The sequence below is a fragment of the Zonotrichia albicollis genome, chromosome 12 (genome assembly GCF_047830755.1).
Source record: "Zonotrichia albicollis isolate bZonAlb1 chromosome 12, bZonAlb1.hap1, whole genome shotgun sequence".
In the NCBI taxonomy this organism is placed as follows: domain Eukaryota; kingdom Metazoa; phylum Chordata; class Aves; order Passeriformes; family Passerellidae; genus Zonotrichia; species Zonotrichia albicollis.
In genome coordinates, this window is record NC_133830.1 from 5,306,919 (window position 1) to 5,334,863 (window position 27,945).

The following is a 27,945-nucleotide window of genomic DNA, read 5'->3' on the forward strand; positions in this document are numbered from 1 at the left end:
TGAATTTAGATTCATGGTATTTTTTAGAAAATTCAATGTTTTTGTAAGGATACAGTGACATCTTATCAAGGAAGTCCAGACTCTGAGAGGTTGTTTTCACTGTATCCCACAGCTCAGATATTTACACTTTTTGTATTCACAGTCCTGCATGGTCTCTGACAGAAGTTCAATAAAATTGTCTTTCTACCCTCAATATCAGGGTCCTCAGCATTGTTGGAACTGAGTGTTATAGACCTACAGTCTATATCTGCTAAGGAACCTGAACTCCCCTGTCTGCCTCATTATACAGCAGGCCACTGGCAAGAGGTAGCAGTAGCTCTCCTGTAAACTGATGCATCACTTCTGTTGTTTTCAGCCTATTATTTATGTCATAAATCCTGAAATTTCTGTTTTTACACAATCAGGTGGTTAGATATCAAAAAAGGTGGAGCATTATTGTTACTATTGCTATGCCTGGTATTGCCTCTCCAGCTATAAATCTTTTTAAAGTTAGTTATTCCACTACTTTTTCTCTTAATTTCATGTCATTTAAAGTTTTCCCTGTTTTAGACACTTTCACTTTTCAGGTCACAGTTATCACACAGTGTTAAAATGCAGCACCCTGGCTTCCCACAGCATTGAGCAGAAGATGCTGTTCCAAGGCTTCACTTGGTTCCTTCATTCTGAGCCACACACAAGTTCCACTATGTACAGCAGAGGTGCAATCTGAAAATGAAAAAGGGCAGGCTGATATTTACTAACACAGCCTGGGGATGCAGCAGCACACAGAGCTCCCATGTCACTACAGAAAGAGAAACCAGGATGTTTGATCCTACCAAGCCAAAACCACCTCATCCTGCTTCCTTCCAGGATACCTTCCAGTACATTTCAATAATGTTCTAATGGGAAATTTGTGGCTGTGTGCAATCACTGAACTTGGTGACCTAGGAGAAAATTTACAACTCTAATACACTATTTTTCATTCCTTATTTTCATCCTTCTTTTTAGATCCAAACATTGTTATTTTAATCCTTTGCTATCCTTCCTCCACCCATTGGTATATTTACCATTTACCACATATTTTTCTTTTTGGTTTAATATTTGAAAAGAGAAAGGTAATGAGAAATAGTGAATGATTGGAAGAGCATCATAATCTGAGAGGTGCTTGAGCATCAGGACTCATGCTCTGCAGTGGCACTGTCAGACTCACCCCATGATCTTGTTTCCTGTTCCTCAACCACATACAGTGGGATTATTTTAGTGAGTTTGCTGCAGCTTTATTACCTTCACTTGTTATTCTTGAGGATGCTGTGTGTGGGGTATCTGTCAAATAAACTTATTTATTGTAAACTTATTCCCTATGAAATCCATGTGAATGTGAAGCTCAAGTTCTGCAGTTAACATAAGGACAATTGCAAGGCAATGTGCAGATGAGGAAATGTCTGTCAGCCCACTGATTCCAGTACCCTGAAATGAAACTACAACCCACCAAAACCCAGCTAGAGCAACACATTATAAAATAAAAAACCCCAATGGTTTGGGAAGTAATCTGCACAGATAAGAAAATGAATATACAATGTTATTGCAAAAACACTTAGAATTGTGCTTTACCTGTGATAAGGTGATTTCTTTTGTCTTTAAATGTTTTCACTTGAACACTACCAACCATTTAGCCTTAAGGATAACTTCTAAAGAGGTATAAACCTTACACAATGTTCTTTTATAAACTTAATTGCAAAACCATTACTGGTTGTTTTGCATTAAATAGACCACAGCTAAAAACTTAGCTACAATCCAGCCTTTTGTGTATCATGGGGAAGACAAAACAGAAGCACACTCAAATGCTGCATATCCATGAGAGATACAGGGAGGAATGTCTGCAAGTCTAGAAGGAATGACCTTTGATACCAGCCTCTCCCTCTATCCCTTTTTATTTTGCACTTCCCTCCCCTCCTTATTTGTGAGGATGGTGTGTTGAGACTACTCCTCAGCTGCTCTCAAATTCCTGCATTTGAAGTGTTTTCCCCAACAATAATTCATAGTTTGTCCCTCCTCTCACACACCAACACATCTTGTACTCCATGATCCAAAAATTCCAGCTCTTATTTGCTCTAATTGCTTCAGAGACCTGTTTCATCTAAATTTGCTTTGGCTCAAACATACATAGAAGGAAACTGGATGTGAAGACAAGGAATCTATCTTTTCTCCTCATGCTTTAAAGGTCAGGTATGTTCTGCAGCAGAGATACAAAGAGAAATATGTCTTGGTGACTACTCCACACTGTGCAGTGGTTTTCCACTAAATCTGAACAATAAAAAAATATAGTAAAGCAGGTTCTGCATTATTTATATTAAGCAGTCAAAATGCTCCTCACAGCATTAAATGATAGCCTTGCATGCAATTCACAGACATTATCTGAAAGCTTATATACCTGCTATATATATAAACCTAATGCAGACAGCCATAATAGTCTGTATGAATAGGGAACTCTGTGCTTACTGAACCACAGCCATGAAACTAAAAATGAAATTATAGTTCCTCCATCATCATACCTAAGTCGGTATATAATATTATGAAAGAACAAGCACGCAGTAATACCTGGGTTAATACTGGTACCATACATTATTGCTCAATGCTATCAAAAATAGCATCTCCAGATTCTTTATTGAAACATATTACATTACTTAAATTGTCATGACAAAGACAAAAGTGTTCAATTTCAGACTTTTCTAACACCTCAGTTTTTATGAAATTGCAGATTTTTTTCCTCCATTAGACATATAATTTATTTGCTGATTAAATTCCAATAAAGGAGTTTTTCAGTCCTGATTTTTTAAAAAACATGTTTGGGAGTGTAAGTTCTAAGCCCTGACAGTAGCATTTTCCTTTGTTCCCACTCACATCCTGGACTGGAAGATGAGGATTTAAGTGTTTATCCAACTATTTCATCATAAACCACTGAATAAATAATGCTTCGCATAAATAATGCCTCCATATAATGCTAACTCTGCATGCTTCAATATAGGTGAATTTAATATGAACTGTTGTAAAATTGCAGGGGTATCTCAGCCACTGCTCAATTTTAGCATTTTTTTTCAGGCCATGATTGTAAATGGACAATTTGTATGAGCTATTTGGTTAAATCTCTATTACTCATAGGTGGATTATCTCAAATGTGCACTAAACAGAAACAGACAAGGAAATGCTCAACTGAGTCACATAGCAACTGTATCTGCAAATCCCAGGCCATCCGACTGTTGAGTTTGCTTCAGACTGTAGACATGGTACACCTCTGTCTACACCAGCCCCTAAGTCATTCCTGATGGATGGAACAATCTTCAAAATGTGGCTGCTGGGACTCACTTTCATGAAACCTCTGCTCAGACTGTGAACTCATGTCAGATTTTAAGTCCATGTGATGGACATGAAGCTTTATGGGCTTTGCTCTTCTGCTCCATCCCCCAAGAGGACCTGAGTTTGGTGTCTCAGGTTTGGCAATAACTCACAGGTTTCACAGAATTGTTTAGGTTGGAATAAACCACTTAGATATTCAAGTCTAACCGGTGACCAGTCATCACCTTGATAAATAGAGCACAGCACCAAGTGCCACATCCAGTCCTTTGTTAAAAACCTCCACGCATGGTGACTCCATCACAACCTGGGCAGCTGATTGTAACACCAAACAACTCTTTCTGTGAAAAAATTCCTCCTAATGTTCAACCTGACACTGACATATTTCACCTGTAGATTAAGAAGAGAGGTTTATGGCGTTGAGATTAAAGTGCCTATGAAGAGTCATCTGGATCCCATGAGGCCTTATTAGGGTTTATCAGATTGGGTTAATTAGATATTTCCTAACAAAGACCAAAAGACCTTTTAGTCATGAAAAAAGAAGTCAGAACAGCCTCCAGCAGTGCAAGGCTGGCACCTCACACTCCCCAGGCACTCCAGTCATGGCTGCCTGCCCACTCCCAGGTGCTGCCCTCTCCTCAGGGCCCTTCCTGCTCTGGTCACCGCCCTGGGCCCAGTCCCAAACCGGGCCGTGCTGGGCACACTCATCTCCAACACAGTTTCATGGGGAGGGCTGGAAGAGACCGCAGTGGCTCTCTGGTCCAGCCTCCCTGCTCATCCCAGAGCACAGGGCACAGCATCGTGTCCAGGCAGCCCTGGAGCATCCCCAGCGAGGCAGGCTCCACACGCTCCCTATGCAATCTGTTCCAGTGCACAGCGAGGAAGTTCTTCATGTTCAGGCAGAACTTCCTGGGCATCAGTCCTGTCCATTGCCTGTTTGTCCTATCGCTGCGCACACCGAGTAGAGCCCGGTCCATCTTCTAGAAACCTTTAGGCATTTACACACATTACCGGAGTCCCTTCTCGGTGGTCTCTTCTCGACGCTGAACAGGCACAATTCTCTCAGTGTTTCCTAGTCAGAGAGATAACGCACCCTCCCTCAATGGGGCCTATATCCCTCCCCAAGATGCCGACCCCACCGTCCCGGCCTCCCGCAGCCCCTCGCGGCTCTGCCGGGGCCCCGCCCGGCCCCTCTCCGCCTCCGCCGGGGCTTCCGCCCGGGGCGCGGGGCAGGGCGGGGACAGCGGCGAAGATGGCGGCGCCCTTGGCCGGGCAGGCGGGGGCCGTGCTGCGGGACCTGGCCCTGCGATCCGCCCGCCTGCGGGCCCGATTCCCGGTGAGTGAGCGGGCCCGGCCCCGCGCCCCGCCGTCCCCGCTCGCCGTGCCCGCCTGAGCCCCGCTAGCGCCGCGACTCCGCTCGCAGCCTCCCCGCGGCCGTGTCTGGCAGCGGGAGGGACCTTGGTGCTCCCGCTGGCTGCGATGCTCGGGCCGGAGGATGCGCCCGACCCGCAGCCCCGGCGCCTGCGGGGTCGGGGCGGCGCTGGCTCAGGGCTGGGCAGACCAACGCTGGCCGGGAGCGCCTCGCTGTCCCCACACCTGCCGGAACCCTGAATTGTTTCAGTAGCAGAGCTGGGTGACGCTGTGCACGGAGCGATAGCGTCTGTCTGAGCGCGTTTCGGTGGCAGCATCGCGTTGGCTTGGTTCAGTGCGGCTGGCTGAGGTCACGCCGGGGTGAACATGCCTGGTTGTGCTCTCCTGGGAAATCCATCCTAGCTCAGGCTTCCCGGTGGTCCTGAGCCTCAGCAGAGCGGTGGGAAAGAGTAGATGAGCGTCCTGGAAGGGCTCAGGGGCTCTCTGAGATGTGGCAGGAGTTCATTATTCACCTCGACAGCAGCCGTGCCGAGGTGAAATGAGATACGGCGTTCTAGGCAGTCCTCGTGCCTTTGGCAACCAACTCTGTTATTTTGCCTTTTCATCATCAGCAGCTACATGAGAATCTTACTTTGCTCCACGCTTCTGAGCATAAATGTTTTCCCCGAAGCAAAATCCCCTGGAGCAAACAAAACGTGTTTGTGTCCAGTTCTGTCCGCAGTGCCGCTGCAGGGAACGCTCCTGGCTGCAGGTGCAGGGCTTGGGGGTAAAGGGTGCTGTTGGTGCTTAACTTGTGTTGCACAACTGCGGCTGTGTGGTTTATCTTTTAACCTGAAGGAGGTTGTAAATCTGAAATCTTTTATGCCTAACTTTCCTTTTTGAATGCTGGGTACAGAACTCAGTGAAACTGATTTGTTGATTTAGCATTCGTCCATTTCACATCCATTTCACATCCTTTCTTTAAGGAAGACTGTTTATGTGTGGATACGCACACACAATGTTATCTATAAACATACATTTATCTGTATATATACATATTTTATCTCTTTAGTGTGAATAGGCAATGCTGTAAATCACAACATTTGGAGAATATGCGCTGTATGGTTGAAAATGTGTTCCTCCCATCAAGGCTTAGGTGAGTCTGATGCTGCAGTGAGGAATTTGGCGGTAACGCCCCTGTTCTTGTAGGGCTTGGAAAGGCTGGAGTATGGAGCATTGTCTGAAAAGAGTCATTTGGTGTGAACTTAGGAGGTGTTTTGGTTGAGGTGCTTTGGTTGGTTTCAAGCCCTGTCTTTACCAGGTACTGCAGTGAGAAATAGGTGGAAATTAGGAGCTTATGGTCTATTTTGCCATCTCTCAAAGCATGGAGGCAATCTGTAAATTACCCCACTGAAATAACTGGGTATCAGCTCAGATACTGCAGGAGTATTCTTAGGATATCAAGGTGGCCAACTTAAAAAAAAAACCCACCCTTTTTTTGCATTATTTTTGAACTAGAGCTGTTGAGCTTGTATTATAAATCACATTTTGTTATTCTGTTTCTGCACTCTGCCAGATTCTGAGAGCATCTCCCAAGATCTGTGTTTTCCAAGTAGGCTATTTTCAAGAACCACATCAATACTGTATAACAACAAATCAAGTTCCTAACTTCAAAGCAAACAACTTTCCTTTATAAAGGTCTTCAATTTGGCAATGTTGCATAATAGAATTCCCATCTAAACAGTCTCCTAATCTTCCACTGTCTCAGACTTTAAGCTACAAATGAGTTGATCAGCCAGAGTCTGGATTTTTGTGCTACAAAATAGGATAAAGGATTTGAGAGTAAGAGCCCTTCCACTGAAGGTGTTTCTCATTTCTATCATTCTTTCTGTTGCTCAGATGAGAAGTTGCACTGTTACTTTATTTAGCATGAACCTGTCCTCAAAGCCCATCACAGTGTTTCTTTCACAGATGAGGGTCTTCCATATGGTGTGAATGTGATCAAGAAATACCAGTCTCCAACTTTGTTGTTTTGGTAACCCTGTGTGAGATTTAGAATCTTTCCTCATAGCCCTTATGCCTTACTGTTGGAGTGATGTTTCTACACTTTGTTGCAAAATTTTTTATTATTTCAAAACTGTAGCTGTGAAATTTGGTTATATGCTGTCATTGTAATCTGCACACATTTTCCTGTGTAGCTTCATTTTAGGGGTGGAGTAAATGGTAGTTGATTCTATAATATGAAATTATTTTATCATCCTTTTGCTTTTTTATAACTGTTAAACATTCTTTTACTCCTTTTGCTGTTTATATTCTTGGTAGATTGAATTCTTTGTGCTGCTGGAGTTTTAAATCTGACCAAATATTTCAAGAAAATAAAAGATAGGTTTGAGTTGTCTGCAGTGCACATGGACAGGAGCATTCAGGCCTGCTCTTGCTGAAGCAATATTTGTGAAGAGCTGTGACAAACACTCCAGGGACCACAGCAGAATTCAATCTTGTTGGCTGGCAACAAATAGGCTCCATTGAAGGCTGTTTATTTGAATGGGAGTTGGATTGGGCCCTTTGGGAGAATGCTGTGTATTCAAAATAGCTTCAAATGCAGTGAAATTCAGCGATGAATATAAATGAGGGACAATTAAATCAGAATCATAAAAAAAAAAAAAAGTGCTTAAGGTAACTCTCCAGTATTCTGATAGGGTGAGCAGGTTGGTTGGTGCATTAGGAGCCCTATCCCAGCCTTCAGAATGGGCCTCAGTCCTGCCAGAACACATCCAGATTCCACATGAGTTGAAAATATTAAAAAAAAAAAAGAAAAGGAAGGAGGGGAAGATAAAACTAAATAAGATTTCTGTTATAAAATCTGCTGGAATCTATAGAAAGTTACAAATAGGGAACTGCAAGGTTGCTCACTGCAGATGCCTTCAGTTCCTAGACTTGTATATCTGTAAAACCTCGTTAATGTTGAACAGAGAAAGTTCTGCCTTTTCCAAGAAGCTATCAGCTGTGATAGCTGATGCTCCATGTGACACAAAACATTACCCAAAAAGACTTTTCAATTCATGGCTTTAGAAGCTACTTCAATGTTGAATTCTTCTTTTTCTTGAATTCTTCTTTGATGTTCTTGAAAATTTCTTTGGACTGCTTCTCTATTTGGCTTTTCCTGGTTGGCAGTTTTGCTATATTTTCAAGGTTTTACATTTAGAGGCAGGAAATACATGAGCCTACAGACTTTCACAAACAGCTTTTCCTACAGGCACCTCATCCAAATGACAGGAAAGCCCTCTTCAAACTCTAGACAAAACTGAAATGCCAAAGTGGAGCAGATGTTTGGCCCACTCCTCCCCGGCAGTTCCATTAAACACATGGTTATTGAATCCTATTTTGAGATGAAAAAGGAAATGAAAACATAAATATAACCTCAGACTGTGATTTTTTTTTTAATTTTTTTTCCCCCCAGTTAGTTTTCTGCTAGTGGAACTTCTACCCTGGGAGCAATCTGGCTCTGACACAGATATCACAGCTCTGTCTTAAAGCAGAAAAGCTGCACTTTGCTGCATTGATTTACTTTCCTTTCTACCTCATGGAGGTATAATCAGGGGATGGGCTAATTAGGTAAGAAGAGAGAGCCTTCATGAATATGACATTAGATGGAGAATTAGCCACACCTGTGGTTTTAAACATGGCTCTGAATAAATCCTTCCTGACCCTCCATCTGAATTCCCAAGCAATTTACTCAGAGACTCCTTGCATTCCTTGGGTATGTTTAGCATTGGTTCAAGTTTTTTTTATATAAAAGCAAGTGGGTTTTTTTCATTGATCTGCCTCCTGAGGAACCAGATAAAGTGTCAATAGGCAAACTGTGTTTTCTTTACAGTTATCTGAGTGATTGTTTCCTCCTGTTTTTCTCTGGAAATGTCAGTGTATTTGGTAGTTTTCTTTTTTTTTTTTTGTTTAATTTTTTAAAGTCACCTTTCATTTGGTCTATCTGGCTGATGAGTGCCAGTAGGGATTTTATCTGAAATGTGTGAAGCTGCTGAGGTTCTTTTGGGAATACAGAGAAGTGAGATGAAGGTTTAGAAACAGTTGGGGTATAGTTGTTTCTTAGAAGTAGTTAATTTCTCTGCTATTTTATCCTTTCTCTTGTTTGAAAGGTTCATTTTCACAAAAATGGGCAATGTCCTCGTTTAATGTATAGAGATGAGGTTGTCTCCCTCCCTGTTTTGGGAACTCACTTGTTCCAAAGTGATTTAACCTCAATTGATAATTTTTGTTGGCCACACCTGTAGTGAGTAGCTCAGCTCATTATTGCCTTGGCCAGTCCAATTTTTCTGGGCATATGTGTGACTGTGACTATCATGTGTAGCTTTGAGCACATACTCTGAGGGTTTTCTCCTGAAATTTCCTCCTCTAATACTGTAAAAGCAGTTTATAACCATCTGTGACTCAGCTTATTTCTTCCATAGCACTTTAATAAAACACAGGACAGAGAAGTCATATTACCTGTCCAAATGCATATGACAGAAGCTTTGGAACTGATTATTAAACATTGATCCATGATTAGTAGCTGTTGATTTTATTTTAACTAGATAACAGCAGGAATCGATATGAAACAAATAGGAGGGAGTTAAGATTGACTATTGTGAAAAATCCCTTAATAGTGGAGTTTTGCTGTGCTGCTGAATTCTTTGTTGTACTAGTGAGACTTAAAACAATTCTGAACTGCAAGCTGAAGACATCCTTTAATGTGGTAATGAAAATCAAGCCCCTAGATTGGTGCTGGAGTTTGTTTGTGCTATTATGCTGATGGTGATGTTTTGTATAATTAGTGGCTAAATGTTAACTGTGAAGGAATTTAAAGACTTGCTGTTTTTCCACTTATTTATTGGAACATCTTTTTTAATTCTTCAGTAAACAACTTATACTGATAGCACAAATATATTAAATAAATGCAAGTTTAGTTTTGCTTAAAAGGTGCTGTTTTGATTTACCCATGAGCTTTTTTCTTCCTGAACTCTCTGGTCTCTTTCTAATTGCTCTTGAGTTTCCCTAAACTGTAATATAAGAGTCTGTATCCCAAAGCTGAATTAAATTTTATTTTGATTCTGTGATGATCTGCATGTTGGGAAGCTTTGAGTCCAAAATCATAAAGCTTTAGGCACTCACAACCCCATTGGGCTTGAATGTGGGTTGGGATGTTTAACTCAAAGACTGTTTCATTTAAGAAAAAACTTTTGAACGTGTTTTGTGATACATTATTATTCATTTGTGCTTACTTACCTTGCACATGGGTAGTACTTGGTGACAAATCAATTTCTGTCTACCTTGTCTTTAATTTGTGTGTTGTAGAATCACAGTCTGGGTTGGGTTGGAGTCTGAGCAATGTAAACTGTGAGAATCAGCCTCAGTTTGTGTCAAGAGGAGAGAAAATCACTTGTACTGTGGTTTACCTTTGATGTCTTAACTCTTGTCCACTTAAATTCTTCATGAGATGCAAAAGTTTTGTGAGAATTGTCAGGAGTGAAAAATTAAACAAGAGTTTTGATCATGTTTGCTAGGTTTGCCTGCTTGTCTGAGACTTTTGACTGAAAAATATGAAACTGCAAATTAAAAACCAGCCACAGATTACTAATGGAACACTTCATTATCTTTTGATATCTTTCTCTGAAGGATCTGTGGACAAAAGGACAGTTTAATTTGACATCTGCTGATTTCATGTCAGCCAAGAAAGCAGTTACTGCCTTGTGTAAAAAAAAAAGTTGTTCATACAGAGTATTGGTATGAAAATGTCAGGGAAATTCCAATTATTGGAGGAGTTCTATGTGCCAGTTGTACATAACACTGATGGGTATAGGTAAAACATAGAGCTATTCATGATAATTAAAGATGAAAGGCCTATTAAAAGAAACCATATCCCTTTTATTGTCAAGATAGTACTTGCTAAGGTTTGAAGATGGCATAAAAATGTATTTCCCTTAAATTTTCTACTGTCTTCAATTCTGTCACTCCAAACACATTGGAAACAGAGAATCTATTTAATTGAATTCTTTCATGCAGAGTTTCAGTCTAGATTTGTTTTTCAGTTAAATGGCTCAGATTAAAATAGTCTAAAGTAACACCATAAATTTTGGAAGTTGAGGAACAGCTATTTAGAGCTTGGTTTAACCATGATGTGAGATGAGTGAACGTGAGTCCAGAGCAGCTGGAGTGCTGGAGCTCCATCTAGAGAGGGTTGGTGACCCAGCTGGATCCCACAGGTCAGGATTTGGGGGCGCACCAACGTCTCTGACAGGGCTGTTGTGCATTTCTGCTGCAGGCACCTGCATCAGCAAGGACCAGGAGGACTTCATTGCCCCCAGGTCCTCCTGGAGGGACAGCACAGCTGGGAACATATCAGGAGTTCCAGGAGGTTTCTGGAGAGCTTTGATAACTTCCAAATGCAGCTGTGTGAGGAGCTGACAACAGGAGACCCTGCTGAGCCTCATATTTGGGAACAGGAACTGGTCAGGCCCTGGCAGCTCCCTCTGGGGAGCAGCTGAGGGAAGAACAGTGGCTGTGGTTTATTTCTGGATACAGCATGGGCTGCAATAAGACACAAGGCTGGGCACAACCCAGTTTCCTTAACCACTGGAGTTGGCATCACCCATTGCCAACATCCAGTGCCATGATCCTTTGGGCTTGGAAATGCAGTTTCATTGGATTAAAGTTTGCCTTTCTCTCCCTCCATACAGTCAGAAATGTAGAAATCTGCTTTAGGTCAAAGTCTTTGAGGATGATGAAGTGATGCTTCTTGTAGTGTCCTAAGCTTGCTTTGAGATTTGAGAATGGTAGCAGAGTGAGTTCATATAATTAGGTATAAACAATGGAAAAATATTAATAAAGAAATTACCTGAAAAGGAAGGAAAAAATATTCTTAATGTTTGGCTTCATGTCAGTCTAAATCAAATGGTCTAATTAAAATAAAGACTTGTTAACAAGAGTTTCAATTCAGACTGAAACAGGAAATGGGTACCAGTCTTTTCTTACTGCTTCCATGGAAGAAATTGGTATAGACCATTCTGGACTGGTTTAATAAACCAGACATGGCTTAGGCATGCACTGAAATTGTTTCTCTTGGTACTTGTCTGTATTTCTTTATTTTACTACCATGGGCATTTGCTTTTTTATTGCTTGGAAGTGTTATGTTGCTTAGTGCTCAAAGTCCTATTCTGTGACATAGTCAGGTAGCGGGGAAATTATCATGATTTGGCTTCAATATTAAAGAACTGGAACAAAAAAGCTGTGATTATGTTTCATATTTCCTTCTCTGTGATGAAAAATGGAGCTCAAACTGTCTAAATTGGCATTTTATTGGTGTTTTTCTTAAAATATCAGTGACTTCTAACACTCGAAAAAGCATTCTTCCAGGGTATGGTAGGCGTGAAACACTTCTTTGATAGATATGATTACTTGAGATATGAATGCAGAAATATTTCTTTTAATCTTATTGAATATGCTTTGGGTTTTGTAACAATTTAGAAAGCTGAATTTGCATGCAAGAAAGAAAATATTGGTAGTGGCTACTTAGTCTCATGTTTGGTGGTACAATAATTTTAGCTTTTTTTCTGGTTATGTTTACTATTTAGAGCATTTCTTAATAGTTGCATAAAAATACCACTTTAATCTTGTAAAAAATTAGGAAATTAAACACTTTTTTATGATCAGAACAAAAATATAAAATTTCCCCTCAAGATACTTAAAATATGTGGAGAAGATGGCTTATTTCACTTTTTGAATGTGTTGTGCATATCACCAACAATCTTCTTCCATTTGCCAAGGCAGGGAATGTGTTACAGTATTTTCTGCAACTGATTATGCAGTTGTGTATGGTAGTGAGTTTATTTTCATCAGATACTTCAAAGCCTTACTTTTTAGGTCAGGAAAGTATCCTTCTCTTAAAGCTTTGAAGTACAAAATAAGCAAAATGAACATAATTTGACTAAAATTAATTACTAATGCAAAGCAGAGCTTCTGATGGTGAGAGCATTGACAAAAGCAGAAATTGAATCTGGGAGTTCATGTTCTTCCTTTGCCCAAGCAAAGGCTCTGAAAATCAGTTCCAGAGGTGTAAAGCTTCTGTAGACATGCTTGATCTTTGGGCACATGTAATTCTGTTTTGTTAGGCTGAAATTTGGTTTAAAAATGCAAGGAAAAAATACTTTGCCAGCAATTTCTGCAGTAAGGACAGAGGATGTTGTTTGCCTCTCTGGGTGGATTGGCAGCTTGGTGTTTGGGTTGCCAGCTTTGTTTTGTGACATCCTGTTTGTGAGGTGACCTTCTGCATGTTGTTTGAACCAGACAGTTTTCATGTAATCCCACAGAATGAGGAACGTGCCCTGTGTGAGGGTTTTTGGAAGCTGTGAATGGTTCAATGTTCAGGTGAAGGTTCATGGCTTGGGATGTTCTCAGCCCTGCTCAGGCAGCCTGTCCACACTAAGCAAAATGCACCCCAGAACTTCTCAGGATCACAGGGGTGCTGTCACTTAATTTACAGAAATTTTATTTTGCTGATGCATAAAAAGTCCTGAATACTCCCCTGAGTGGGCAGCAGGATGCAATTGTCAGGGGTTTGGTGATGTCCTGCTTTATTTGGAGGTCAGTCTGACTGAAACAACTGCTGAACAAGGTGTAGGAAATGGAGAAGAGAGGTCTTGCTATTCAAGAGAACAGTCTTCCCACCTTCTCTTTCAATTTTGAGGACTGTGGTCCTCACAAACCCATACCTGTCCTCACAAACCCATTCATGCAGACACCCAAAAGGATCATCCAGGTGGTGGCTGCTAGGATCTGCCTTGTAGAGCATGAGGATGTGGGCTCAGATTCTGGTTTGGTGAGATAAGGAGAATAAGAATGACAGAAGGAGCTCAAGTGTGACCCCGTGCATGTTCCTGGTAGTTTACAATGGAGCTTAGTGGGTAGGAGAGTGTATTTACAGAATAGCTGTCAAAATCCCTGAGTGTAAGCAAGCTGTAAATAAGTCTATAAAGTGTAATCGTTACTGGAGACTTTAAATCTGCAATGAGTGAAGGGCTTGCTTCAAGTTCATTCTTGTGTCTGCTTCCTTGCATGAGAAGTAAACAGAAGGATAAATCAGAAAGCTGAGTTTGTACATATATAGGCACATTGGAAGATATAAAAGCACATTGGAAGAGGATTGTGTAATTTCATTTGTGTTTTCTGGAGCTAATGACCAAACTCTGCAGTGGAAGAACATCACTCCACACTCACTATACTCAGGAGAGGGCAGAGGTAAAGCCTGGGATAATCAGTTTGCAATCAGACTGATTCTGGAAGGACAAGGAGGGGCACAAGATCAAGTCAAAAGAACACAGTAGGGCAGGCATTCAGAAACCCTTGAGGTAAAAAAGGGTTTTTGCAGTAGACAGCAAGCAGGAAAATTCAGGAGAATTGGTAAGGGAGATTCAGGAGAGTTGTTAAGAATGCAATCAGGATTTTCAGTCCCACTTCCACGCTGAGTACATTTACTATCCTTACAATTTCATCTGCAATACTGTGAAATACACAAGACATAACTGAGATATTTCTAAAAATTTGTGGTTTTCATGTGCATATTGCTATGGTTTTGTTTAAAGGGAAAGGTTAATGAATACGCACTCTTCTGTTTTCTTAATCCAGTCTATATGGTTTGGTAATCTAAATTTCAGAATTGTGAACGAGATGGGTGCTGTCCTCTGAAATCCTCTTCTGTTTCTGTGGTATTTGGTTAAGCACAGCAAAACTGTGCTGTTTGCTATTAGAGCTATTGTGGAAAAATTTAGGTGTGCTTTAGTGAAAGAGATAAATAAAGCAAAGAAAGCCTCCCCAGCATCCAGCCACTTCAGAACTGATGGGGACACTCCTGATGTTCCACTTTCCCAGCTGAGGGATTCTACCACTGAGAGAGAAAAGAAAGCACTGAGTCAAAAATAAAAAGGGATGTTGAGGTATCAGTATATGCTTCCTAATAAATATTAATATGTCATTGCAGTTTAATATATCTTTTAGTGGAAGGGAATATTGTTTTAAAGATGGAAGAGGTAAATCCTCATGAATATTTCATATATTTATTAATGAATTAATTTTGAGGCAGTAGGTAGTGAATGAAATGTATAAACCTACCCAGTAATGGTGGCATTTTAATTTTAATGTGAAAAACCTTTACTAGAGCCACATATTTTTAGATTCAATTACCTTGGAAAGTTGGCAGTGCAGCTAGTGAGCAAGTTTTGGGAAGGTTCTCCCACTTCAGTGAGCAAATCGGGGGAGAGTGAGGGAGTTTGATTCATGACTTGACTTTGGGGTCAAATCCAGTAGGCTTATTTCTTTAGTTAAATCATTCACTTTCCCAGGTTAATTTTAACATTCTGGGTAGGCTGTTCAGGTTGAGGCTGGAACTGTTCTTTTTATAATTGGTTTCTGCAGGATCTTGCTACTTTGAACTGTCTTGTATTACACAAAAATGTCAGACCTTCCTACTCTGCCTAAAAGTGTTCCCTGCTGCAGTCCCTTGTGTCTAACTTTATATTTTCTTTTTAAAAAGCAGAAATGTGGCTTATATGGCCATCTTATGTAGAGGATATTTTATAGGTGTTTATTTGATAGAAATTTCTGTTCATTTCTCTCGTATTATTGAAATAAAACTCCTTTGGTAAAACTGAAATTTGAAGGAGAACTTAATATTGTTTCTCATTTAAATTGTGTATGAATAAATGATTACAAATTGACAGATGTGGCTTGTAGTGATTCCTTTCTTGAGTGAAAAACCAATTTCTATTTCCTTCTTAATTTAGGAACTTAAAATTATAAGAGAGAAAAAGAGAAAATAGATGCAGCCGCAACACAAGCAAAATGAACTATGAATTGAAAATTTAATCACTGCTTTTGTTTCCAGGGCTGTGTAGCATTGCACTAAATGCAGATGAACCAGCTTTTACTTAGGGTTTATTGGTAACAGAGGTGCTGAAGGTGGGTTTGTGGAAATGCAAAGTTCTCCAGTGTCCCTGCTGAGGGACCTAAACACCTCCTGCTACTGATGCTTTGTTGGGACTACCTAAAACCAGACAAAATTAAGAGAATAAAAACGCTGTTGTATTTATTGAAGGACCTTCAGGTACATTTCAGGCAGATGAAGCCTCTCCAGGGACCACACCAAACACAGATGATGGATCATGGTTTTAACTTGGGCCTTTTTCAGAGGGCTCACCCAGAGGATTCACTTGCTAGCAGGCTTTTATTATTCCATTAAACAGCGTACAATATTTTCTGCTTTAATTTGTTTTGAAATAATTCAGCCATACTTTATAATGCCTTATGGAACTCATCAATATTGCCTGTGTATCTGTCTAATGAGAGCTCAGTAAATTAGCATATTCATTAAACAAACAAATGATTGTTCTGTTAGTAATAGGTGACTGCCTGTTTTTCAACAGATGAGTGATGTCAACTGGCATCAGTTGGTTTAGTGTGCTTTGTTACCTACAGGTAGGTAATCCTTGCTTTATTAGTTTTTATTAAAATAATCAGTGCTGCCTGGTGATGGGAGATAAGTTGTTTCTCTTAACTAAAAAGGATGAGATCTCTAAATATACCTTGTTTAGCTTTTCAGTTAAAATAGATTCCTTCCCTAAAACTGACATTTTACTAGTTTAACAAAGCTCTTCTTTGTTTCTTTCATGTTTGTCACCATTTTTTTTTTCTGCTATGATGCACTCTGATTCCTCTCTCTGGTTTGCAGCAGCTCCTCTTAAAAAGAATCTTGCAATGTGTGACAAGAGAAATTGGGCTTGTCCTTGAACTGTGGGAAAGTATTCAGGGTAAGATTTAACTAAGCACTTGTTTTGATTGCCTCAACTAGAGCTAAATGGTGACACAAGCACCTAATGCATTAATAAAAACAATCCTGTGATTGTTTCAAACTAGATGTCTGCAGTTCTTCTGAGTGTTGCTGTTCTGGACAGTGAATTGCAGTGAATGTGAGTAGTTGCTTTGGAAGGAGAAATGCTCTTGAGCAGGGAGTTTGGTTCTGTCTTCCCCTTGGTTTGCAGCAGGCAATGCAGTCTCATTTTCAGGAATGAGAGCTTCTGAGCAGAGGTGGTAGCCTGTTTCACTCCTCTGAACTTGGAATTCTTAACATTTATGCTTTCCAAGCTCTTGACCACCCTCTCAACTCTTTGAGTCCAATTTTTTAAACAATTTAACAATAGCAATCCTAATAATTATAGTAACTGTGAGCTCCTTTTATGAACAAGCCCACGTTTCTTTTTTCTGTATTTTGTGAGTATATGAAGAGAACCATTTAGTTATTTAACACAGGCCTCTTGTTTCAAAGAGTCATAGATGTTAGGAATAGTAGCAATTATCCACTAGGCGATCCAGATTTACTAAACAAAAAGGTAGGGCCATACTTCATGTGTGTTTTTTATTTTATTTGAAGTTAGGTTTCATAAACCTTTGTTGCATGGACAGATGTCACTTGTTCTGAAAAGTGAGTATGTGGTTTATTGGTATAAAACAGTAAATTACCCTGCAGTTTATTGATCAAAATGCTTCAGCCTTTAGAAAACTGGGAAATGTGATAGGTAATTTTTTTCTGTGTATTTTACTGCTCAGGGTATTTTGTGTGCTATATTTTCAGGAATAAATATGGAACTCAAATGCCTGTAGCTGTTAACTAGAGTTTGTGTGTGGGTTTTAATCAGTTCAAATGAATTCCTATTTTTAGGAATAAGTAATGGAAAGTTAAAAGGTCTTCAGCTGTACCTGTAGATTTAAACCCAAATGCTCTTGTTTAAGGCCTGGTCTGCTGATGGTGCTTTGGTACAGACTAAAAAATAAGCAATACCTGACTGCTGTGAACAAAAGTACGGAAACTGATTTTAGTCAGGGAAATATTCAAGGCTTCTTCCTAAACTAGCTCACAGAAGCAATTTTATCCCTCATAAATATATCACAGAGGTCTAGAGTGAGGCTTTGATCATAATCTCAGTGTTGGATGAGGCTGCTGGAGCTGCTGGCACCAAAGGGACCTCGCTGCCATATGGCATCCCAGCCAAAGCAGGCAATTTGGGATGGGCATGGAACACTCTTTCCTCTGTGGCTTTTAAACAGCATTACCTGGACGCTAGCTCCTGCTTTGGAAGGTGAAAATTGCTGGTTTGTGGCAGCCAGCAGGACATTAGTTGGGAAGGACATTTTCTGTCCTGTTGTCCCTTATGTGCCCCCAGGTTTGCAGTGTTGGCCATCTCTGGAGAGAAGGGGATGTGTGGTGTGGCTTATGGGACAGCTTAAAGCCCATCAGCCTTACCTCTTTTCAGTTTATTTTCTTCTTCAAAGACTTGCTTTCCCTACAGAGCCTATTTTTGCATTCTCTGACTATATTTGTGGTAAACTTCTGTTTAGTGTAGTGCCATTTTGCTGCATTTTTGTTTCTTCTTGGGTTAACTTACTCATTTTGTGGGCACTGCCAGCAAACTGAAATAAGTGCTTTAGTTTGTTTTCTATGTACCTATGTGGTATATTTTAAATACATGACCTAATAAAATGTGTCTGTACCTGCAGTGGTTTATATAAGGGTATTCAGTTTAGTTTATTTCTGATGGTTTCTTTTTGAGAGAAACTTCTACATCTTTGTCAATTACAGAGACTGTATGTCAATAAATATAATAAAGGTTTATGCCTCACATTGATGAATGGTCTGCTCTTTCATTACTGTCATCTTTGTGTATCTGCTTTCCTTCATATGTGCCTGGAAATGTATTACAGGGCAGAGTGCACAAATTGAATAAACTGGAATGCTGTAGAATGTGTTGGCTAAGCAAATAGATTATTTTGGTGACAGACATTTATTTCTGATCACATACACTAAATACATCCCCTTTTAATTTCAGATACAGAATACATCTCACCACCTCAAAAACACCACGGTTTTTCTTCCCAATTGACTTACTTCCAATATAACCATTACAAAAAAGTCCAAGTTTATAAAAACTGATACTTTATATATTTGACATATAATTTGCATTCATGCAGAGCTAATTTGTGTTGCTAGAGCTGTTTCATACTGGCACAGGATCAATGAGCACAGTTACAGCTACTTGGCTTCTGTGGAGCAACAGAGGGAGAAGAAAGAAGTGGGCATTTATGTGCCCAACTTTCCTGCCAGGTGCTTTTAAAAGTCCATCTTTGCTTTGTGATGCTAATACTGGTTTTCATTAATACTGTAAATGAAAAGGGAAGGTTGGATGTTAGAGTGTGTCTTCCTTTTAGCAGTGATGCAATAAAATGCATTAAGCCATGCTAATGAAAACAGTAGAGCTGCTCAAATGGTATAGGTGTGTCAAGGGATGTTCAATTATCCTAGAAATTTGCTTAGTGGTGGTTTTTTTTTCTTTAATACTGTTGATTAACACTGGATTCTCTTCCCCAAGCTAGAATTATTTGGCATTTTATAAAAGTAGAGTCTTACCAAGAGAAAATAAGTGTTTATATTTAGGGCTTTTTTTAGGGAAATGATCTACACATGGACTCTGGACTTAATAAGGTGAAATATTTGCTTGTGGATGATTAGCCAAGGTAGTTTTTACATGGAATTAGGCATGAAATGGCTCTAAATTTTTTAAATTTTGATTTTTTTTTAAGACCAGGAGGCCTTAGTTGTAATAGAGGGTATAATTTGAATCTTCAGTTGTTTGTCAGACTTGACCTTTCAGTTATTCCTTTTGACAGTTTCTTCATATTCTTGTTAAAGGACACACTTAAATGATTCTTTCTATTCTATTTATTACATTTTAAAAAGTCAGCCTTGGATATTTTACCAGGGAGGCCAAAGTATGAGAAAACCTTATCCTGAGCATAGAGGTTCAGGTAAGAAATAATCAGTGCCATAATCTGATGAAGTTTGGATTTACTGATGCTGCTCCTATTTGGTGCTTACATGGAACATTTGTTAACATTTCTTTTCAAGCAGAGTTTTGCTGAAGTCGTTAACATGCAACTTGCAAACTTCTTGATGAATGTGTTAAGACAGTTTCTTCTGGTTTTATGTGTGTGTGTTTTCTTTTTCCAAAAGCAAGCACTCAAAAGATACCTCCTGGGTCATCTGAAAGATGTTTTACATCACAGCAGTTAATGCTGCATAGATAACAACGATGTCTCTGTTGCAGTGTTTTCTAACTCTGTTTGGGGGTTTTTGGGGTGGAGTTTGGTCTTTTGTTTTTGGCTTTTTGGTTTTGTGTTTTGTTTCATTTGGGTTTTTATTTGGTTTTTTTGCTTACATTGAAGCAAATTTCTGCTAGAAGATGTACTTTTAGTTCCACTTTGCTTTAACTAAGCTGCTAGCTTTTTAGCCCTTGTTATTTAAATAATGCAATTTTTTTCTTGTCATGTGACAGCTAAAGAATTGGCAAATGGAATAGTGGAAAAATAATGCAAATCAAATACATTATTTGTGCAGATCCTTTAGCATTTTATAAAAAAAACCCACCAAACAATAAGGTGGTAAATAAGAGGTTATGCAGGTTATGTGAAGAATCAATTTTTTTTTCTACCAGTAGTTAATAAACCACAGATACAATTCTGCAACACCTGACCTTGTTAAGATGATCAAAAAAGACATATTTGATTTCTTGATGTGTGTGCCACTCATTTAATCATGCTGTGGGACTAAATATGGTCTCTGCTTATATAAAGAAGGAACTTTGGACAGAAAACTTGTTCAGAACAAAATACACAATTCTCAGTAATAGTAATTTTCTAAATCCTTCTCACTCTGTATACTTTTGGTCTACATTAGTGTGATTCTGACTGGTAACAAAAATCTTGCAGATTGAGAAGGGAAGGGAAATTAGAGGTGAAACCCAAGCAATATTTTGTGCTTTTGGAAAATGCCAAATAATTCTAGCCAGCAGGAGAAAATCTGGTTTGAAAGTTGTACTTGAATAAATAATTCTGCCTTCATCTCACTTCATGTTGCTGCTCAGTTGAGGCCTTTTGTTCCACTTACTGGAGTTTTGGGATTTTGATGTTGTCAGGCTCTCAGGAAATGTTATCAGTTGTAAAAGAGCTCTATTTAAATGTACTAATCTCTTTGATAAGCACTTTCATTAGAAATTTAATCTTAAGAAATATCTTATTAGGATGAATTTAAATCCTCTTTAAAGCTTTATTATTTTAAATAACAACATTTTATTTTCTGTGTGCTGCTAGTAATGTTTTCTTAGTTTCACAGACTGATTTATCCTTAAACCTTATTTGTGGTTTGAAAATAAACAACACCTTTTGATTTACCAGGCAGATCTGAATCTCAGATAAGATCCACTCTGCATCTTCAGTGTGTACATCAATATACAACACAAAGTTCCCATATGAAAGGATAACAGAGAAATGCCACCAGTGGAAAATTTTCTGGTTTTTTGTCTGTCATCTTATGAAGATGAAAGATGAGATGTCACACAGGGAGTCAGGGTTTACTAAAATCCACACACAATTTCCAGTCTCTTCTTTCCAGGCTGGTGGGACAGGATCTACTCCTTGTACTGCAGCCCGACCTTGCAATAAAGAGATGAAACACAGATACAGCTTGAACTTGTGGAAAACACTGGGTATCAGCTGGAACAGAGCTTCTTGGAAAGGTCTGAGACATCTCTGGTGTTTTCTGATATGTTTTCTGACCAATGTGTGAGGAGATAGAAATATTTGAGGAGGGATAAGATGGGAGTAGAAGATAATGAGAATCACTAATTAACAGAAATTACTAAAGCTAGACTCTGCTTTCCTGTGCTGTAGGTTCTCTTTTAGCTGCTCTCCCCATTCCCTGTTTCACATTGAGATTATTTTTCTGATGCTGATTTACCATCTAATTCTTTAGTGTGTCTTTGCTGAGAGCTGGAACTGAACTGGCAAATCCAAGAGTGCTGTTTGCTGCTGCTGCAAGCAGTGGAACAGCTGTAAAACAGGAAAATGAGTAAAACAAAGATGTGATGGCAGAGTTGTATTGTGTGCTGGATTAAAGTCTCCTTGTAACAACTTTCAGGGGGAAGGGTTGGATTGAGGGTGCCTGTGAAAGACTGTCTATGGGAAATAGCTTTCTCTCAAACCTTTGTAGGTTTTTCTCAAGAGTTTTGGGACTGTACCTTTGTGCATTAGCATCTTACTGTCAGTATCATATGTGGATTTGTCTGTAGAATGCATAAAAGTTTATGATGCCCAACAATTTAGGCCATTTGAATCGTCTGAGATTTTTGAGAGTGTTTGGTATAAATGTATTTGGAGGGTAGGAATTCAAGATTCTTGTATAAATTCAGACACAGATTTATTGCAGCCAAAGCATCTTGGGCTGGAAATTAGTTCAAAGCAGCATCTCATGTTTCTGAGATTTCATGGTCACCTTTTTTTGTCTTCACCCTAAAATGCATGTCCACAGCTGTTTTGATTTTTCAAGATAGTCTTGAAAGAGCAGTCACCCTTACAGATTCAAAGCTTGTGCTTTATTTCATCTCTTGTAACTGCTTTAGCTTTCCTACTGTCCCCACGACATAGGTGGGTATCCTGCAAGTGCTTCATTGCAAGTTTTTCATGTTCCTTGCCCTTCAGAGCTTCTGGTACAGACTTGAGATACTTATTAATTTCATCAAGCAGTTCATTCACAACCAGGAGCTTGTCTTTTGTGCAAAGACTTGATTGAAAGTCCTCAGTTGGCACTCAGTAAGATGGTCTCTCTTAGAATTATGTAATGTAGCAGGGGGTGTGCTCACTAAGCTGGAGTTTGTAGGCTTTGTTTTTCTGTGCCTGCAGTTGTTGAGCTGACCTTTGTCTCATCACCCTTAGGACTGCTTTGACCCTTTTCAAAGGAATTATTCTTTTATTTCCGTTCTGTGTCTTTTCTATAGTCTGGTTCATAATCTAGGAAAGAAATCTTTTGTAATATCTTAATATTAATTGTCCAGTTTTTATAAGAGAAGATGTGTCCCCATGCTTATGTATGTCTGCACTTTGTGCATATGTAATAAGATTTTTAGCATCTCTGTGGGACATTTTGAGTTATATTTTGAGTTTTGAAGCTGTTGGATGCCAAAAGCACCTGTGAGATGGTGAGAGGGTGTTTGGGAGCAGAGGTCACTGCAGTTCCCATCCAGCAACAGCCACAAAAATCTTTCCCAGAAATAATTTTTTTTTAAACATTTTCTTTCTTATTTATTTGATTTAGATCAGCTTAGTAATACTTATATTGGAAACTGGTTTATTTTCCTAAGCTATTAATAAAAGCTGTTCTGAAGACTTGATAAAATTTTGGTTTTATAATTCAGACCAGCAGTATTACCGAGCTGTAGAATTTTTTAATAAATTTAAAGGGTCCCTCCTGGCCCCTAGTGTTAATTCCTTTGTGGAAATGATCCTGAAGTGATAATTGTTAGAGCCTAGCAGAGAATTTATTACAGGAAAACAAATTAAATGTCAACAATTATGAAGGGGACTTTAAATTTTGACCCTACCTTTGAAGTATTGCATAACTGTAATAACATATCATCCATGAATAGCATGGAGGAATATAAATCATGTGAGGTGTCTGTATGATGTGTAGAATTAGAGATAGCCATAGAGAAAACTGACAATGCCATTTTGTTCCTCTAAAATATGTTAATCAGGCTATGCATAAAAGGATTTAAAATGTCATCCTGAGCTATTTGTAACTGTTTAAGTTCAGTGGGAGTCACTTTTACAGAAAACATGCAGTTATATACTGTAAAAGATGGGTTTGTGTTTTCTTTATGCATCAATCTTTTGTGCTGTGTTTCAAAGAGAATAGAACAGATGGAAGTTTGCTTTTGAGACAACTCAGCCTGTAAACCTTAGTGTTGTGAGAGGGTGTGTTACTGAAAGACTTTAGCACAGAGAGGTTTTGTTGTCAGTATAAAGTTGCATCAGGTTGATAAATTTTTTATCATGCTGTTAGAGATGAAAGTATAGTAAATAATCCTCTTTGTCCAACATTTCTAAATACATAGCACTGGCTTGCATGCTGTGTTCCTTACTTCAGGAGAAACCAAGAACTGATTGTGGCTGGCTGCCAGGGGGACAGCACTTTGTCTCTCCATGTGGGAAAAGCATCTTTGGCTGGCACAAAATGGAATTATACCATTGCCAGGAGCCAGCTCCACCTTTGCCATTATAGCATTGCCAGGAGTCAGCTCCAGCTCCTTAATTATTGCTTTTGTGTGAATCAATTCATCCTGTGTGGAGAATATGTTCTTTCTCAAAACCATTCAGTAAAGATCCTCTGACTTCTGTAGTGTCTCAAGGATTCCTGCCAGGACAATCAAACAGAGTGTCTGTGTGTGTGTAAGATCTTTGTACCCATGGGGTGTAGATGTGTTTATATTCCCACAGGGGCATCTAAACTGGCATGTTGGGAACAAGGAGGGAATTACTCTAATTATTCTCATTATTATAATTATTATAACCAGCTGTTGTTGGCCTGGCATGGCTGATGTGGCTGTGCTGGTGTCCTGCTGCTTAGAAGCACAGTGAACAAACCAGAGATAGCAGACCACTGAAAATAAATGTATTAGTGTATAGTTTCTTACAGAATAATGCTAATACCATGTCACTTGTTTTTCTTCTCAGATATGCTTCAACAAATGCACAGAATCAGTGGAAATCATTTTATAGGGAAGGATTAGGTGAAATGTTGTATGAGAAGGATATTTAACATGAAACTGAAATTGTTTTAATGTAAGAGTCTGTTACTACTTTTATAGAGGAAAACATTGAAACATAAATAGACTTTGGAGTTCAAGCCAAATTTGCCTTGATATTAAATGCAAGACATTTTGTCTGGCCAAGTGAGCCTTGTGTAGCTTTTAAAAAATACCTATAGGTTTCAGAGCACTTGGGATGCACAAATGTTGAGAAAAGGCACTTAGGTAAATCAATAAGTATTTTACCTTTTCTCTGGGTGTTGTTTAACTGCTGGTTTGAGATAACCATAAGGTGGAGGAGCTCAGTGGGCTGTCTCATGAACTCTTCTTAATGAGCATTATGTTATTTTCCCCTCTTGTTGTTTCTAGGCTGTTCAATTAACCCCCAGACGATGGCTCAACCTGCAGGAGTACCAAAGCAAAAAAATAATGGCAGACCATGGGGTTACAGTTCAGAGATTCTTTGTAGCTGATTCCGCAAATGGTGCCCTGGAGGCTGCTCAGAGACTGAGTAAGTTGACTGATAATGGGAGAACTCTGCTTCACTGGGTAGCAATCTGGAAAATAAATTGTTTTCTAATAAGTTTAAACAGTCTTTAAATTCATGCTTACTGAAAAGCTTTGATATTTCATCCAGACCATAAATATATGCTCAATTTTATATATGGACAAGTTTATAGTGGCAGTACTTAGAACTTTATTTCTCAAATATTTTGCATGCAGCATGTAAAGTGAATTCTTTAATTAACATTGTTATAATTCAGAATGTCATGAATAGTTGTGGGAGGAATTTTTTTTGTATACTTGATATAACTTAAGGATCTGAAATAAATGAACTTGTGTAACAAGCTGTTTTCAAACAAAAATTTGCTCTATTAAAAAGCAAAGGAAGGAAAAGGTTGTGGCCTCTCCATTTTACAAGATACTTAGATGTGTGTCCAAATGAAGAAATAGAAAAGGTGAGTAGAGTTACCATCACAAAAGGACGTGACAGTGGCTTGAAGACAAGACCCTGCTTGTGGAGCTTTATTTTGTTTCTCTGACAACATCCTCATTATGGCGTGATGAACAAAAGATCATAATGTGGGTCAGAAATGAATTTATGTAATAGGTTTTCTCTCTCAAAATAAAGTGTTAAAGTACTTTGTCAATCTGTTCTAACTGAAATAATTTTTCTATTTTTTAGAGTTGCACAGTTTTCCTCTTTTCATTCAGCTTTTGTTAATATATCAAATATCAAAATGCCAGAGGCCAGACATTATTGCAGCCTAATTGTGTAGTAACAGGAAGGTTTTTTGGTTTGTGCTTTACATAATGCACAGGCCACTTAGTTAAATGCATTTCAATTTTGCACACTGGAAGGTAAATTAACACAACTTACTCATATCCAAGATCTCATCAGAGCTCAAGTAGCTGAGTAGCATTAGCATAATGGCTTGTTCAATCTCTAGAACTTCATTAAGGTGATACATTTTTCAGTGATCAAAACCTTCTTATGGCAATCAGTATATTTGAAAATATATTCGAAACAAAAAATGAAATGCAAGTGTTATGGGCATTTAGCAGTACAAAATGGCAAAGTGGGACATAAAGCAAAGCACATGAAATTGGAGTGTTTCCTCATGTCTGGATATCTGAGGAAATCAAGGAATGCTAACTGAAGCTGTGGCAGGTTTATCACCAGTCCTACAGCACTTAAACTCTCCTCTTCGTGATTGAACTCATAAATGGATTGGCCTGTCCAATAACTATTGCTGTTCTTCTCTATTGTTGTTGATCTCTGTGACTATTTGGAGATATAAATTACTCCATTAAAGGCAGTGAACCTTCTCTGTTTTATGATGCTGGGTTTATTTTAAATAACCTCTGTAGCTTGCTTGCTTTGCAAATCACAGAAATATCTGTCTGTTAAAAACAAACAAACAGTGTTTAAATAACCAAAAGTAAAATCTAGAACTAAAAAAACGTTTGCTCATGCAACTTTATCAGGTAAATTTTATTTTAATTGTGTGGGCTTGCTACCTCTTCAGAAAGTGGAAGATAGTGATGCCTTTCTTCATTTGATGTAGTTGCATTCAGCTATGGTGCACTACTGAGCATGAAAGAATTGTGGTTTATGGTGTGGAATCTATTTCATGTTGGAATGACTGACACTCCATTGATCCACTTAATAATTAACAACATCCTCCTTATCATTCTGGTGCTGTGCTGTCCTTGTACTTCTAACATGCACTTTGAAAACTAAGAATCAAGAACATCAGTTTTGCTGCTGTGGTCATTGTTGTTCCAAGATTTTGCCAGGTTTATGTTCTTTGTGATCCCTCAGATTAATATTGGCTCTGTCACTCAGGGTTATCTGCACAATTTGCAACTGAATACGCAACCACACAAAGTAAAAAGATATGGGAAAACAGGAAAATTTAGCCTACAGGAGGCATGAAATATTGAGAAATAAAATAACCAGAGAAGGCAGTTTGGGGATGTTGTTGATAGACTGGCATTCTGCAGCAAAATATGGGGAGAGGCCAACCTCCCCTGCCAAGTCCTGCTCAGAAATCTCATGTTTCAGGTGCTGTGTGCCACGTTGCAGCTATCCTTCACTTTGACTTCTTCAAACAAGAAAAGATGCTTGTCAGCATATTTTAAAGATAGCATAAAGTTCTCAGAACTTGAAAGTCAAAGGTTCAGTATTTTTCTTGTGAAAGGAAATTCTTTCTATAGCCCTCAGGAATGCAAGAAATACAGAAAACAAGAATTTTCCTTTTAAATCTTACAGCATTACATCACTCATATGGGTCTGTGTGTGTGATAAAGGGGTACAGGTAAGGGGATAGAAATTTCTGTCATGGAAATCTACATAAAGTCTGGAATTCACAATTTAATTTCACAATTTCACCAACTGTTTTGTGCTTGACAGAGCTGTCTTTACTGCTGCAGGGCCTGTGCTCAGCAGCTTTGCTATTGTTGGATTTCCTGTTGATGCAATGGAAAGAGATGAGATGATTTTTTGCTGCTGTCTTCACTTGTCAGGAAGGTGTTAATGCATGTCTTCTTAAAAGGGTTTGCCTTTATCCAGTATCAGCAGTTTTGTTACACTCTGCTCATTTCCTCTGTTTCTCTCTATTTTTATTAATATATACGCTGAATGTTAATTTTTCTCAGATACTTTCAAAACTTACCAACTGCACAAAAGACAGTCTGTAAGGAATTTTTAATGGAACTAAAGGATTTTTTCCCCCTTCTAAGATAAGAATGGCAGATGTAAGAAAAATTAACATGACATCACTAATATTGACTTCAAAAGAAGTTGTACACAATACAGAATTAAGCCCCAAGGAATTCATTGCCTTCTATATGCTAAGCAATTTCCCAGTGTAACTTTTGTAGAGAAGGCAATATTTACAGAGTGCCAAGAAATTCAGTCACAATAATTTTCTGGTTTGTATTAAAATTCCTTGTTTTTCAAGAGAGGAAGGAAAGATGTTGTCCCGTTTTGCTGCACAGTATGGTGTTGCTTGATCTGCTTTTTGAA

General features: G+C 38.9%; 1 protein-coding gene across 2 annotated transcripts in view; it reads left to right on the forward strand.

Annotated features, from left to right (window-relative positions):
* The first annotated feature begins 4,441 nt into the window (after nt 1-4,441).
* Nucleotides 4,442-27,945, forward strand: part of SUCLG2 (succinate-CoA ligase GDP-forming subunit beta) — a 101,064-nt gene continuing 77,560 nt past the window's right edge. Inside the window, exons 1-2 of one of the 2 annotated variants that reach the window (XM_074550405.1) lie at nt 4,442-4,666; nt 24,783-24,924. In XM_074550405.1, coding sequence (XP_074406506.1) covers nt 4,457-4,666; nt 24,783-24,924 — 352 coding nt within the window. In that variant the 5' untranslated portion in view covers nt 4,442-4,456. The remainder of the gene's footprint in view (nt 4,667-24,782; nt 24,925-27,945) is intronic. The other variant, XM_074550406.1, reaches the window with a different exon arrangement.